Source organism: Lathamus discolor, chromosome 2 (assembly GCF_037157495.1).
Source record: "Lathamus discolor isolate bLatDis1 chromosome 2, bLatDis1.hap1, whole genome shotgun sequence".
Classification (NCBI taxonomy): domain Eukaryota; kingdom Metazoa; phylum Chordata; class Aves; order Psittaciformes; family Psittacidae; genus Lathamus; species Lathamus discolor.
The window spans coordinates 55,793,508-55,808,791 of NC_088885.1; the positions used below are offsets into that span (position 1 = coordinate 55,793,508).

The 15,284-nt window shown below is 39.7% G+C and overlaps 1 protein-coding gene across 3 annotated transcripts in view; it reads right to left on the minus strand.

The window, feature by feature from the left end:
• Positions 1 to 15,284, minus strand: part of CRHR2 (corticotropin releasing hormone receptor 2) — a 149,480-nt gene that overhangs the window by 16,638 nt on the left and 117,558 nt on the right. For all 3 annotated transcript variants that reach the window (XM_065669265.1, XM_065669266.1, XM_065669267.1), the window contains 2 exons: positions 11,865 to 11,937; positions 1,985 to 2,070 (listed from right to left, as the gene is read on the minus strand). In XM_065669265.1, the coding sequence (XP_065525337.1) occupies positions 1,985 to 2,070; positions 11,865 to 11,937 (159 nt within the window). The remainder of the gene's footprint in view (positions 1 to 1,984; positions 2,071 to 11,864; positions 11,938 to 15,284) is intronic.

Below are 15,284 nucleotides of genomic sequence, written 5' to 3' on the forward strand. Positions count from 1 at the left end.
TGCACACCCAACTCAATTGCTTAGGGCTGTCTCATAAATAATCAACAAGCAGGCTGTACACAGTGAAGCACAGTGATTATTAACAGAATTATGAAGGGCTAATCTTTATTATTGGTGCTATAATAGTGTCTTGGGATATCAGTTGCAGAACAGCACCTCATTGTGCTAGGTGTTGTACATACCTAGAAGACTGCAGTTTTGCCAAGTCTGTAAAAATCTCTGTATAATACTGTAACAGGTAGATAACGACAGGCAGGTAGGAAAGCAAGGGAGCACAGAAACATCACCAGTGTCATGACAGGGTGAGAGCCTGAACAATATAGCTGCCACGCCATTTAATACCTGCTTAACAAATGTTTGTACCACTCAGCTTTAGAGTAGCAAGGCCTGCCCCAGGCTTTCCTGGAACTGTAAGGGTTTCCATTTAGGCTATGAAAAAAAAGTTTCCCTCACAGAGACTGTAGCAAGGATAAGACCACCATCATCTGTTCAAGGATGAAGGCAGTTACTTTAGATTGCCTCAGAATCTAATATTTCTAATGCTCCCTGCAAACTGTGGAGGGATAAAAATGTACTGAAATTTGAATAAGGGCTTTTCCATGCTAGTTTTAGTGTAATGGCATAAGGTTTGAGAAAGAAAAATCAGTATTTTCTCCTCTCATTTCTCAGGAATCATGCAGAGAAATGTCTGAACAAGAAAATCAGACTTCTGCATTAACTTCACATTTGTCTTCAAACCCCAGACAGGAGTGAAAAGAAGGAATCAGGTAAAACAACAAAACCCCATTATTGCAGCAGAACTGCCTCCAAAGTCAAGAGCAGGCTAAATTGAGGACACCAGGATTCAAGCATCCCCCTGATACACTGAAATTTTATCTCAAAGTGATTTAGAGGATTGAGACCAATCTTACTGTGCTATTTCCCAGTGTACGGACCTGTCTGTCCATAAATGCTCCAAACCTTGCAAGATACTGCAAATGCTAACAGACTGTTTAGACTGATCTAAGTCCACACTGCTGCTGGAAGGGGCCAGGCCACCTTCCTCCTGCTGCCCTGGGCTAAACATTCCTGTCTTCTCCTTTCTGCTATACTGGTGCTGGCTAGGTTGCACAGCCAGCCAGCTTGGGGAACTGATCTACCTGACAGGCCAACCCATATGAAGGTAATGATTTGCTGAGGATCAGTTCTGTGATGCAACCCACTGAGTGGTTACACTAATGCTGGCACCAGCTTAGAAGGGGCACAGTTGCCCTTCATTCCCATACCTTACACTTCAAAAGAACATTAAACCCTACTATAAATACCTGGATGCAAAAAGTAATCATCAGTAATGATATTGCTATTGATTACAGATATGAGTGTTTTGGCCCAGGCTCTGATCTTCTTTTACTTCTTGCTCTGCTAGGACATTAGTACGAACAAGGATCTTAATATGCATATGACATGATTTATTGGGAAGTCTTCATATTGTATTGTTCTGCATCTGCAAAACTAGAGACTGGGACAGAGAAGCAACCTACTAGAGACCACACAGGTTTTCACTGATTTAGCTGCATGAACGGCCTAGTCATCAGTGAAAGAAGTTGTGATATATTTATATAATACATATGCTTGTGTACATACAGAAATTGATAAAGTTCCTATCTTCACTTGAAATCGGAAGTGGGAAATTTCACGTGTGTGTTGGCATGTGGAAGCCTGAAGGAGGTAAAGAGGCTGCTGACTGTGGCAGGGCACATGGCTGTCCCTGTAAGCCTAGGATGTTTGCTTTGCTTGGACATTGAAATGGAGTGGACAGACAAAATGCAGGTACACTTTTACAGGTAGCCTGCAAAAATAAATACTGTGTACTTAAGTGATTGAGCTCAAAGGGCAAGAAAGACACCCTCTGAGATCAACAGTGGCATATGAAAAGATAAGGGCAAGACAGGGAAGGCAGTTCTTTCTTAACACCAAGAAGAACAAGAAGCACCAGCTGACTTACCTGTACTGTATTGTCTCTGAAGTGGTTGAAGCTCTCAGCTTTGTCATTAAAATCCTAACTATATTAAATAGAAATACAAAATTTATCTGGAAAAGAAGGAAAAGAGAGGAAAAAATAAGACTGCTGAATCAAATAATGGCTTAAAGGATGTGATACTCCTCAAAAGGCACATTTTGCAGTTCCAATCTGAAAAAAGCCTTTTGGTTTTACCACTGATTGCAACAGACTTGGAAGTTTATAGGCAATATCAGACTATGCAGCAGATATCCAAAGGCTATTACTGTTTTCAAAACAGCAATGAAAATGGAGCACAAAATTCAAGGTCCCAGCAAGGTACTTATTTTTATTCTTTATTACTCACTTCCTGGGTGCCACAAAGAACTAAAGGTGGGATTTGTTTGGCTACTCACCTTTGTTTCTGACTGAGCTCATCCAAGGCTCCCTGCACAGACCATTTGGCAGCATTATGCTGTGTTGTTATGACAGGCGCTTGAAATCATCTTTCCATTCCACAAGAGGCTGTAATGGTTAGGTAGGGCTTCCCAGGCCTACAGTACAAGGCTGCACTGCAGAGATCTGAATGTGAGCTAGCCACACCAGACTCCCTTTCTATTCAGTGAAAGCTACACCTTACACTTGCAAGAGACGTTTAAAACAGAGCAGATGAACCCTACCTGAAAAATCCCCCCTTTTTTTTTTTCAGTCTTTAAAGGTGAGATGATTGTATTTACCACTACTCTTTTTAATCTGCTGAGCTAGGTAATTAGTATTTCTGTTACCATATCACCACTGAGAATTGAGTTTTGCTCTAATTACTGTTGTTGCGGCATTGCTAGCAACCTTGTTACATAAATTTCCTCTCAGTGTAAACACAAAAGGAAAAAAAACCCCAAACAAACAATCCTGAAAAGAAGATTCTGGATTATAGACTGTGATTAGCAGAAGGATCTGGCACTGAGGAGCAAGCTTTGGGTTGCTTTCAACACGTGAAGTAGGGTAGCTTACAACACACTGATCTGTCTCAAAATTGTTGACGATGTACACTGTCAGAACTACAGAACTGTTATCTCAGGACTGCCGAAGTCACAGCCTACGCTTTTGAGAAGACATTTATCTCACACACATTTCCAGAGTGCCAGGGTTCGTGGCATTTTGCAGTCTGTGAATGGAATGATTCTGTGATTGACCTCCAACTCTTTCTGAAAGCTGTAGCAGAGCTGCCAATTTAAAGGTGTTCTCAAAATAGGCTGCTATTTTTTCATGCAGTGTGGTATATTTCAATGATTGCAGTATCTTGGCATCCATCAGATCATCCCCTGCAGTTGCTTTAACATTATTTATAAGAAATGGTACAATAAGCACCTGAATAGACACTGGGAGACTGGCAATGTTGGTAATCATGAACATTAAACACTTATTATGTGAGATAGATACAAAAATGCTGTTCTAGGAGTTAACATGTGACATATTTGAAATTATTTTCTTATCAGAGCAGGGCTTTAGGCAGTATAAGAAATAAATAAAACAGTGCAGTTTGTACTTTTTTGGTAGAATTGTCTTTGTCATACTTAAGAGCTTGAAGTTAAATGGTTCTCTATCAGAGACTAAACCAGCTTCATATCACTGGTTTGACTTGAAACTTTAACTCCTCACATTGATGACTACAACTCAGAAAATGTTCAGGCAACCTCTACTGACAAGGAGGTGGATGGGGGTGTCTATCCCACAGAAAGAAAACTTCTGCCTCTGAAATTCTTGTATTAAATCTGGAGGTTCTTTGTCAGCTCAGAGCTAGGTTTGGGTTATTTCTATCGAGGATGCAAATAGGGCACTGATCAAGAACTTGCCACTTTTGCAATCGTAATGGAAGGTGCCAGATGGAATTATACACTCTTGGGGAAGGGCAAGTTCCAAATACAAGTAGAACTAATCACATGGGGTTAACATGATGAACTGGACAAGAGAAAGCATTTCAAGTTTCATGTGTCCTACTTTGACATGACAGGAGGGAACTGGAAATTCAAATTGCCTCAGGCTGCATCAGAAAAATTGAGAATTTTGATCTTCTATGAAATTAAATTGCAGAAGTGTGATTCATCAGTCCAGAAGGAGAATTGTTAGCTGAAAAGTTTGGGAGTTACTTCACTAGAAATAGCTCTTTATTCTGTATAAATCAATTTTTCATTCTCCTACTCTTTCCCCTAAGATTCCCCTATTCGAGGGTTGCAGAAAGAAAACATTGATGATATACAGAAAGGTTGTATTAATACTTCTCACCTAAATTTTCATGTATGTGTTTGCTGATCCCTGTCACAGCTGGCTAGCTCATCCGGTTGGCAGCAGTAATACTGACTCCCAGATGAAGCTTGCTTGTGCTGGGTGCCACCAAAATCTGAGCATCCCAATGGAGGCCACATTCAGCGAGACAATTCAGCTACCCAAACACAGACGACAGCAGCATTTGAGGAACTTTCACACAGTGAAGGCCTATGGGTGGCACTGGTCTATGTGACACAGGGCTGGTAAGTGACTACAACTGTCTACAGCAGCAACAGGAAGGCAGACAGATCAGTGTTTACTTTTAAGAAGCTGTCCAGTGCCAGGGGAAAGCCTGCTAGGGACATTATTTCTGTAATATATCCTAGGAGAGAGGCCACTCACCGCAAGTCCTCTTCCTAGTTCAAGCATTGAATATCCTTAGTCACTTGGGCAGTGCTCAAGCCTGTGAGCCCAAAGACAGACACTAAAATCCACCTGAGGATGTGCTGAGCAATCCCAAGTCTTCATTTCAGAGTGACTGTCACCCTGCCCTTCCACTAACATTTGTAATCATGTACTGGTCAAAGAGGTGGATGGTCTTGCAAACGTCTTACTATTATACTATTTTCCTTCTGTCTCTGTCCCAGAGTTCTCCTTTGCTGTGCAACCCTTCAAATGCCCGACAAGATGCTTTAGGTCTCATGCCCACAATAAAACTCAGTAGCCTTGTAGACAGCCCCAAGGTAGATATCTACCCCTGAGCTAGTTATCACTACCTCTTTTAATAACCTATGAAGAAAAATAAGTAGTTTTACAATATAATTCCTCCTGTCTATCTGAGATGTTTACTTCAGCATGAGATTCCTCTCCCCACTTTGAAGTGCCTCCTTATGTGATTTGCACAGACGGACCTGTTGGGAAGGCATAAATTAAAGGGCTGTATTACCAGGTTGTGTTAGGTTGCCTAAATACAGTCACTGAGAGCCATTTTTGGTGCCATGGTGTATCTTGCTACATTAGCTACCTAGGAGTGAAGTCCTACCTAGTCGCATGTAAAGCGATTCCATCACCCAGTAAAAGCACAAATAGCTGAGTTGGATTGGCATAATTTCATTTTAGATTACTTCTAGGCAGCTGGTTATCCCAGGTTCCACTCTTATTCAGCAGAAAAAAACAGGTACCTCTCAACAGTGGTTCATTTGACATATTTTAAATCAGAGTTTTTGGATAAATAGTGCTTGGACTTGAACCAGTTGCCCAAAGAAATCATCCAGTGATCTTCAGCTTGTCTAGGGGTATCCCATCTAAGCTTCAACTGAATGAGTATCTACTGAGGATCTGTGACATTATATTGTATGGAACCTAGTTCTAGTGACTACCAGATTGATTCTGATTAATAAGCAAAGAAGATGAAGCCTCTGATGTTTATTGCTTATGTATGTATGTATAGTAGTGTGTACAGTTACTACTGCAAAGTGAGTGCTCCTAGGAAAGAGATATGTACTGTATCTAGCACACAATTATTTGTCAAGGACTTTCTTGTTATTATTGGAGCTCTGTGTCAACAAATTAATTTGTCTCAGAACTAGACAGCCCTAACAAAACCCACACATTAGTTCCATAAATGGAGGCTGATGAATGGACATTTAAGAGAAGTAATGACATGCAGTGCATCCTTTTTATTTATCTTTAATCTCATTTGATGTTTTTATTCATTTTTGTTTATACATGTTTTTCTGCTTCATAATACAAAATAGAACTCATGATTTTCCCCTTAATATTCATTGATATGTAAAATGAATCTAAAGCTGAGGTCTTGATAACAGAACAGACCAGCTTATTTCTTATTCTCTTACTTTCATTTATGGTGTGCTAAAAATATCCTTACTGCTGGAATAAAACTCCCTCCAACTACAGATGAGAAAGAAGCAGTTTTCCTATCTTCCCAGGGCTTTGGAATTTTAGTGTTTCCATTTCTAAATTGAGATTAAAATTCAGAGCCCCAAAATGGAGCTATAAGCCAGTGAGCCAAAAAGCATTCGAACCATCTGTTTTGTCACTGATCATTTATAATCTGAACATACAAACCCAGAAGCTCTTTTGAACCAAAAGAAACTTTTCAGTGAAAGATTTAGGTCATAAAAATTTTCTGTCATAAAATCCAAACTCCACTTGGGAGGAAATTTATCGCCCTTAGAGAGATGAAATAGCCAAAGTATTCCAAGCTGTGTAAAAGAGGGAACGATGACTGTGAAGGCTTCTTTAGGGTTTTCCTTAAGCTCAGGAATTTAAATGGGAAGTAATTAAGCTCTTCTTCTTCTGAGAGTTTAATGAGCAATTAGCATTTATTTTGCTCATTTCTGCTGGGCTTTCTATTTTATGCTTCACAGAAAGCTTGTACTTCTGTGCTTCCTAGAGTGTTTGCTCCTCTTTACTCCCAGGAAATTTAAATATTATTCTGTTTAGACTTCGCATTTTTATGCAACATGATAAAATCCACCCCAGGATTAAGTAACCCAAATTGGCATCAGAGCAGTCATTTTAGCTGGAGCATTATATACTGTCACCCTGACCTCAAATGAATAGTCTGTCAATTTATCAATGCCTCATTTTAATTTGTCTATCATACTGTCCTGACATACACTCAAACAGGGCCTTTTTTTTTTCCTTTCAAGAGTTACAGGCACCACAGTGACTCATTTTGGCATATAGCAAAGTGCTGGAATATAAGATCTGATCAGGAATAACAAGTTACGATTAAGAAGAGTGAGGCATAACGTGGTGGATGGTCATGCTTAAGGAGACTATGGAAGAGTGTAATGCTTCAGGCAAGTACAGCAGGACAATATCCATCCTGAAGACTGCATGGGATGGTGTGTTTTGGTGAGGAAGGGAGAAAGCGGTAAATGAACACACACACCCCCTTATCTAATGTCTGTGTTACACATCAGCACACAGGCCCTTCTTTGCCCACACTGTCACCTAAACTCAAGTTCAAACACAACTCCACTCCTAGGTGGGATCACACCGTTTCCTCACTAGAACCCTGTATCATGCATGAGCATGTCCTCAGCCTCTTTTCCAGTCTTACAAACCCCCTCTTACCACTGTGCTGGTCCTTCTGTCTCTCCTGAAACACCTTGTATTCAAAAAGCTTTGTTAAAGAAACACACTGCAGGTAACTCCCCAGTCAAATCAACTACCATAGGGTCTCTAGTCACATGTGACTCAATAGGGCTTCTCTCCAATTACTTCACCTGAACCCAGGAACATGTTGAATGGTGCAACACCAGAAAAACTACCCCTTGCAAAAATAACAATGGCATACAGAAAGTTCTTGCCTGGAGAGAGGAATAGCCCCTCAATAACCAACTCATCCATCACTCAACCAGCACATTGAAAATTACCAAGATGACATGAGACCCTAAAACACGGGCAGGCTGCTGTGAATAGTTCACCTGGCAGTTCCCCAGGCAGGGCAGGTTCAAGTCATGAGGAACTGAGATGATTCAAGAAAGGAAACAAAAATATTTGGAATTGCTGAGAAAGCAAAAGAAAATAAAACAGAGAACAGGATGCTGCTATAAAAATTGATTTGTGCGGTCACACCTTGAGTACTGGCACAAGCTTTGATCTTGCCACCACAAAAATGGTATGTTGTTAATGATTAGCACATCATAAAGACCACTTCAGTACACGTCAGCTGTCTCCTGAGAAAAATTCCACAATGGAACAAGGAAGAGCCCAACTCATAAGAACACTTAACTCTTCTACAGCACTTGCCATCCAGGGATCTAAAAGCATTTTACAAAGCAAGATAAGTATCATTAAGCTTGCTTTATAGCTGGGCCTGGGGCAGCAACCTACCTTGTTCAAAAGTAAACAGCTGATGAAAGAAAGAGATAGAAGTGATCTCCAGGTCTTCCTAACAGCTTATATACCCACTTACCCCAGCAGTTAATTGATTGCGGTGAATTATTTTCAATAAGACTCAAAAAGCAGAGGTTGGAAAACACAAGGGAAAAAATCTATTAAAACTGAAAGAAAGGTTTGAAAAAAAACCCAAAATATTTGATCTGCCTGTTTGAGAAACAGAAATTTTAATTCAGTTTTAGCTCTGTGAAATATTGCAGAGCAGTCCAATTCACAACAGTAGTTACTGAGAAAAAACTGCTTCTGGTGCCTATTGGTGCCCCTGCAGTTTGTCCTCTGATCTTGCTGGTTTAATGGTTCACCAGTTCTTTGACAGAGATTGTATTTAAAATTGCACATAAGAAGTTAATTTTTCTTAATAAAATCAGGCTGAAGTTCAGTTATATGGCATGTATTTCCAATCCTCTGTCCCTTCTTCAAGTTCCGAGAGGTATGTATGATTAAAACTTGGTTATGCCACCCTGAGGAAAGACACCAGAATTAAAAAAACCCACTAATTTCAAGAGAAGGTATCTAGCAGAGTGTATTTTTATACTGTTATTGAACTGCAAAGCATCCAATGTACTGAATGGTTAGATCTCTCCTGGAATATGTTCAAGCCAAAATCTGTTCAGAAATGAAGGAAAGAAGGATGATCACCTACATTTTCTCTCTCACAGTTTTTTGTCAATATACAAGTTTCTCACTCAATGCTTAGGATCAGCATATCAGCATTTATACCCAGCTTCCTTTGCCTCTGAAATTGTCTCAGAAATTGTTTCTTGTTTTCAGCCCATGTCAGCATTCAGGTTTATTCTAAAGACAAGTAGGAAAGCAATTAAAGAAATCTCTCTACTGCACTGTTCAAAGTTTTTGTTCCCTTAGATATAACAGAAATAACATGATTTAAAGATAGACTTGAGGACTACTATCATGATCAAAGGGCTTATTTTGGGCCAATCTTTTTTTCCCAGTGAGGCTTAGAACTCCTGCATGACCTTAGAACTCCTGGTGTTATGCTGTCTTCTGCTGCAGCAGTTCAATGCATAGAGGCAATAAAATGAGAAATCAAAACGAGTGGAAATAATTTTTGACAGACAAAATCCTCATATATTTTAAAGAGACTTGGCATCTTTAGAAGCAGGTTTCATCCCTCTGGAACTAAGAATTTTACCAACAAGAAGAATCAAATCATACTGCCACTGGCTGGTACAATGATGCTCTCAAGCACATAATGACGCTACCTTCGTCAAACAAGTAACCAAAACTCAGCTGAGCTGTACGCTGGAAACTTGGCTCTTAGTTAAGTAAAGTGGATGAAACCTATTTTAACTGCCATGGGTTAAGTGGTCACATGTGGATAGGGACTGCAATATGATGGAGTTTTTAGTGTGAGCTCCCAGTACAGAGGGATAGTTCTCTCTTAGAATTGCTATGTTTTTTCTTTCATAAAACATAAACTTCAATTAAAAATTTTTATCTTCATCTGTTCAAATCCAACTCAATAGCTGTGACTGAAATCATACAGACTTGTATGATTTGTGAAATCTTTGTGTGTTCCATTTCTGGTCACCATTGTTCACTGGAGGGAAGAGGAAAGCAGGATTTTGTCCCCATCTGTGTAAGGCAGAGGCATTGACTGTGTTTGTGTTGCCTGGAGTACATGTCAGACCATCAAACCTCAGTGCTCTTAATCCAGCATTTCTCATGGCACCCGTGAAAGGGTCAGTAACTCCTTTAATAATATGTGATGCTTGAGTCATTACATACAATTTGATTTAATTCGCATAAGGATCAAAAAATGACCTTGTCAAGTTGCTTTAATGCATTGTGGAGTTATATATTTTAATTATAAACACAAAACTCAACTGCTAGTTTGAAAAGAAAAAGTGCGTGTGGGGCATGTGGTATCGATCAGGAGTGTATTGTAAGAGGAATTTTCAGATTCGCCTTTTAGATTATATTTCCAGAAACCTCCTTTCCTCTCCCAGCAGTGCTTTTTGATGCGAGTAACCATAAGGAGAGGGAAGGAAGGGCTTGTCCTTATGTCACTTCTCAAAATTGTATCAGCTGCTTTCCAACCCATAATGCAATTAGTGTTGTCATCTCATTAGTGTTTTAATTAGGGCTCAAGCGCAGGCCAATGTAGAAAGGTTCAATACAGAATGTCAGTTCAGGCCAACAAAGTTACTGGCTCAGCTTAGAGGGGTCTCAAGGCTGCTCTAAATTAGATGTAGTCCTGTATATAAAGAGGCAGCCTCCAACCATACCTCTATTTTCTGTGCCTCTTTGGGATCTATAAAGTGCAGTTCTAGGGAGAACAAAGCTATTTTCAGGTCTCTAAGGTAGCTGTGGCTATCTGCCAGAGATGCTATCCAAGGCCTTTACAGATCATGTTGACTAAAGGCATTATGATAGATTCACAGACTTCTAGGCAATGATTTGAAATCTAAATGCTGCAGGCATGGCAAGCCTTCTACCTTGTGTTGTAAATAGGATTCCTTTGTGAGTAAGTCTCTATATCAGTGAGACAATTTACTGTGAGGCTGTTTGTGGGTTTGGTATGTCTCCCTTTGTGACACACAATTATATTGTGCACACCAATTGTATTTCTCTCCTTAGAAAATAATAAAAAAAGAGTTTTTAGACAAAACCAGACTCCTACTACATTTTTTTTCTCTTTTCAGCTACTCACAATATTGCCTGTTTGCTGCATCTTACTGATTACAGGAATTAACTCCTGATTTCAGGTTAGGAAACATTCAGATTAGTAGCTAGCTTCCTAGGCAACAGAGAAGGTTTTTTTTTTCATGCTGAATCACATGAAAGGCACAGCATTGACAAGTTGAGAGCACAAGGCTTTGAAAAAGCTGGTAGCAGCTGCCTATTCTCTAGTATTTGCGTGCTGGAGTGGCATAAGAGAGCTATACTGAGACTTGGTTCCCTGAAAGAGGCCCCCAATGAACCCTGTGAGCTCTCTGTTAGGACATTTGCCTTCTTTTTAGGTGACTTTTACGGCAAAGGAGTGGAAGAATAGAACAAGTTTTTTCAGCATTGTCCTTTCTAATAGCATTGATCTTTTCCATCCACACACAGTATTTTCTGAGAAAGCATCACTGTGCTTTAGTTGATGGTTCAAAATGGTTTATGAATGAGCTTCCTTCTTCCTCTGCCTACTCTTTGTTGGCACAGGAGACAGTGTTGGGTAAACAGATAAGCAGCCTGTTAACTGTAGGCGGCACTGAAAATGAAACCTAACAACAGGAAAGCTAACAAACAAATACACAGCAATGATGGGGATGTAGAAGATCTAGACACCTGTACAAGGAGATGCAATTCCTTACCACAATGACTACATTTTTCTAATCTGTGCATGATGGAATTGCCCTAGTTCTCAAGAGCCTCAAGCGGATGAGTGGATATTGTACATTCCTTTTGGTTTTGAACATTTTTCCTTGCCACATCTCAGAACATTGTACTAAGGCAAAGAGCAGTACCGATGGGGAAGGAAAGACTGCCCTGAGGTCAAGGAAACAGTCAAAACTAGATCACTGTAATTCTGACTTATAACATTAGCTGCAGTGGCAACTTCAGAGAACAGCTGAAGTGTCTTATTTTACATAAAAGTAGATGTGGAACATCACAGATACCTATCAAATTTCCCCTCAATGGAAGATGGCAGCATCCTTCCACCCACATACATGCTTACCAGAAGAACAAGAATCACTGGCCCTTGATATATGTAGTCGATATATTTCCCTGGTTCTTTTCCAAACCAGCATCTGGAAGGAAAAAAAAAAAAAACACAGAACAAAAGCAGACAAGTAAGAAAATAATTTATAAAGAGGAATGCACTTTTAGATTGTAATCTCAAGGGCACTGTAGGGAAACATTCCCTTATTTCCCAAGTTATTAAGTCATATACTCAATCAGCAAGTGACTGAGTTTTTTGCTACAAAGCCACGTTTAGTGTGGACACAGACCTGGTCCTGATTTTCCCCTCCCATTAGACCGTTCATGTTCCTACTATGTTTTTTGCTACTGCTCATGTAAATATTTCCAAGAAATGTGAGAACCTGCTAAAATGAAGATGCAGAAGATGTGTCCTGCTGGGTCTGAAAAAGGGATGAAAGAAATATTCTTTGTAAAGAAAAAAAATAATCTCTCATCTATTGCAGTGCCCAGAGACACTTAAATTCCACAAAGTAAGGGCTGTTACCTAAAGCAAATATGTCTCAAGTTGCATGGAAATGCTGTCTAAATAAGATACTGGCTTGGCTTTGAACCAAGCTGGTGACTACCAAATCCAGCATATAGTACAGAGACATCAGTTGAAGCTAGCAAATACCAGATCCACCATCACCAAAGGGAAATCAACTCTGGTGAAGTGAAGCCACAAGTAAACTGAAAGCCCTCAAACTAGCAGAAAGTCTGGATGTGTCATAAGTGACTGAGTGCTGGCCTGGCTTTCACTTCCACTAATGACAAGTGTTTTTCTCCCAGCTGTGTAATACAACAGACTAAACCTATGATCCTGCAGCAACCCATTCTGTTCACTTCATTCTCTTAACTGAGAGTAATAAATCAGTCATACTTATGTCAACAAATGAATCAGAAACTGGGCTCAGGTCTGAACTCAATCATTCAAACTACTATATTTTTCCTTGGTGCATTTTTGGCCCCGGCTAAGCAATAGCCAACTCCAAAACTATTCCTGGAGAACGAATCTGGAGCTAGCATGAGCCAGAGGACATTCCCAATGGTCCACATACTGCAGCTACCCTGATTTGGAGGCCAAGAGGGTTTAATAATATGGATGGAACTACTCCATGCTATTTGGACTCCAGCCTCAGTAACAATTCCAGGCACAGCTAATTGAATATTAGAGTCATAGCCACATGGCCTGGATCCTGGTTCCACCAAGCAGATACAACTTTGCTGTCATAATGCCTTAAGGTTTAGGTTGCTGAGCTGCAGATCCTGTAGGAAGTGGAATTTGGAGTTCAAGGATCTGAGAGTTTTCTTCCCTTGTGTGGATACCACATAACAAGTCTACACAGGAAAAATTATGCTTTCCCTGTGTTCACCTTGTGACAAAAGACAAGCTTAGTGCCATTGGAGACATGAAACCAAGGGTAATTTCTGCACCAAGGAGACCATGGAGACAGGTGCAGCTTTGCAGTTTTACAAGCATGCAAGAAATAATACTTGTTGCCTCAAAGAGGTTGCAGTCTGTAAGACATGACCACATGAGTCCAAGGCAAATAAACTGAGATAAGGAAAGCTATGGTTCATGTGGAATTCTTTGGAATCACGTAATGCCTTCCTCCAAAATGTGTTGCTTGCTAAAACCAAAGAAGAAGCTGTTTGCCCATTGCAAAATGCTCTTACTGAACTGACTATATGGAAATGTTGAGATATGCAGCAAGCATTTAGGAACACAACTCAGTATCACACAGTTGTTTGCCTTTTCTTGGCTCAATTTCTACATCTTTTAAATTCTAAATGAACAAGAGAGCTTTGAATATTTTATAAATATAGACATGTCTGTATCCCCTGGTGCACTGACAGCAAATTAGTGTAAATTGGCAATTTTGCAACTAATCTTCCAAAATTTCATGATGAGGGCAAGACGGAATAAAGTACTTTCTCCAGCCAAGTTATCATCCAAGAAGAATCCTGAGGGCAGCCTTAAATGAATGAAACTGGTTTTTTGTTTTTATTTTTGTTATGCAGATGGAAAGATATGAGGATGAATGAGTTACAGGATGTGCCAAGGCAGGAAACACAGCTCTCCAGAACTTGCAGGATGTACATTTGAGAGAGGCTTTTGAAGGGCATTTTGGGAGAACTATTATACAGTGCCTGAAATGCAGAGAAACAAGAGCTATTAGAATTTTCTGGGAAGCTGGCTGTTCTAGCAGCAGAATCTATCAGAGGGACTAATAAGAAGCAGACTGAGGCATGTGGCAGAATTAGTGGCCTAGAAAATGTCAGCACAGAATTTGGAACTGAACTGGGAGAGCACACATGATGTTCCAGGGCAAAGGCTGCTCACTGCTCTTTGGAATTCAAATATTGTTTAACTGTAAGACAATACTGAAGAGCAAAATGCTGACATTTATTATCTGATGCCCTGTATTAGACCAAGGTTGCATTGAATGAAGCATCATGTGTAGAAACACACAATCTGAAACAAGGTTGTGGCCAAAGGTAGACTTCTACAAGTTATCTACTGAGGACCTGGATGCTCCAGATTCCTTTTATAGTTAGTGGTGAAAAAAAGGCAGCTTTTCTAGGACAGTGTTCAGCTCATTAGGCTATAAAAGAGATCCGTTACACTGTAATCTAAATGATTCTAATATACCTCTTAAATCAGGAGAGTAAGGGTGGGAGGACCAATATTTGCCACTGACATTACAGATGCCTGTATTTGATTAGCTGTAGTCCATATTTACAATCTAGCTGTTCAGTCTGGGACCTTAGTTGAGACACTGCAAAATCTTCTGCCTGTCATCTTAAGTCATACTTTAAATCCAACAGAAGATGTTATTTCTGCAATGAAATCAGCCCTGTATATCTCTTTAAAACCAAAACCCACTGAAAATTACTTAGTGCATCAGAATATTAATTCAACCTGTGCAAAATAAACACCATTTTTTTTTTCCTTTTTTTTTTTTTTTTACCTCTGAAAGAATAAATAAACACTCCCTGAATATTGAAGAGGACAATTAGGAAGACAGATCTGATTAGATTAAGACACTTAAACACACTCCTACTGAAAAGCATTAATTAATATTCTTCATGCTTCTCTGATACTTCTTTATATACACAACCATCACTGGTTTTATCGTTAGTGTTAATTAGATCTTACTAATGTTCTTCCCCTTACCAACTGTCCATCAATGAAATTACTACAGTAATTTTTAACAATCTGTGTGTGTTTTTAATCGAGACTTAAGAGTACTGTTTTTTCAGAGTTGTCAGATTTTGCTAAAGAGCTGCAAAACCCAGGGAGGATATTTGCCACAGTACTGACTGTATTTGCCTCACTATGCACATCATGGTCTCTAGTAAGGACAAAAATGAAAAATACTTAGAAGCTGGTTGAAGCATTTTCTAAACGTTC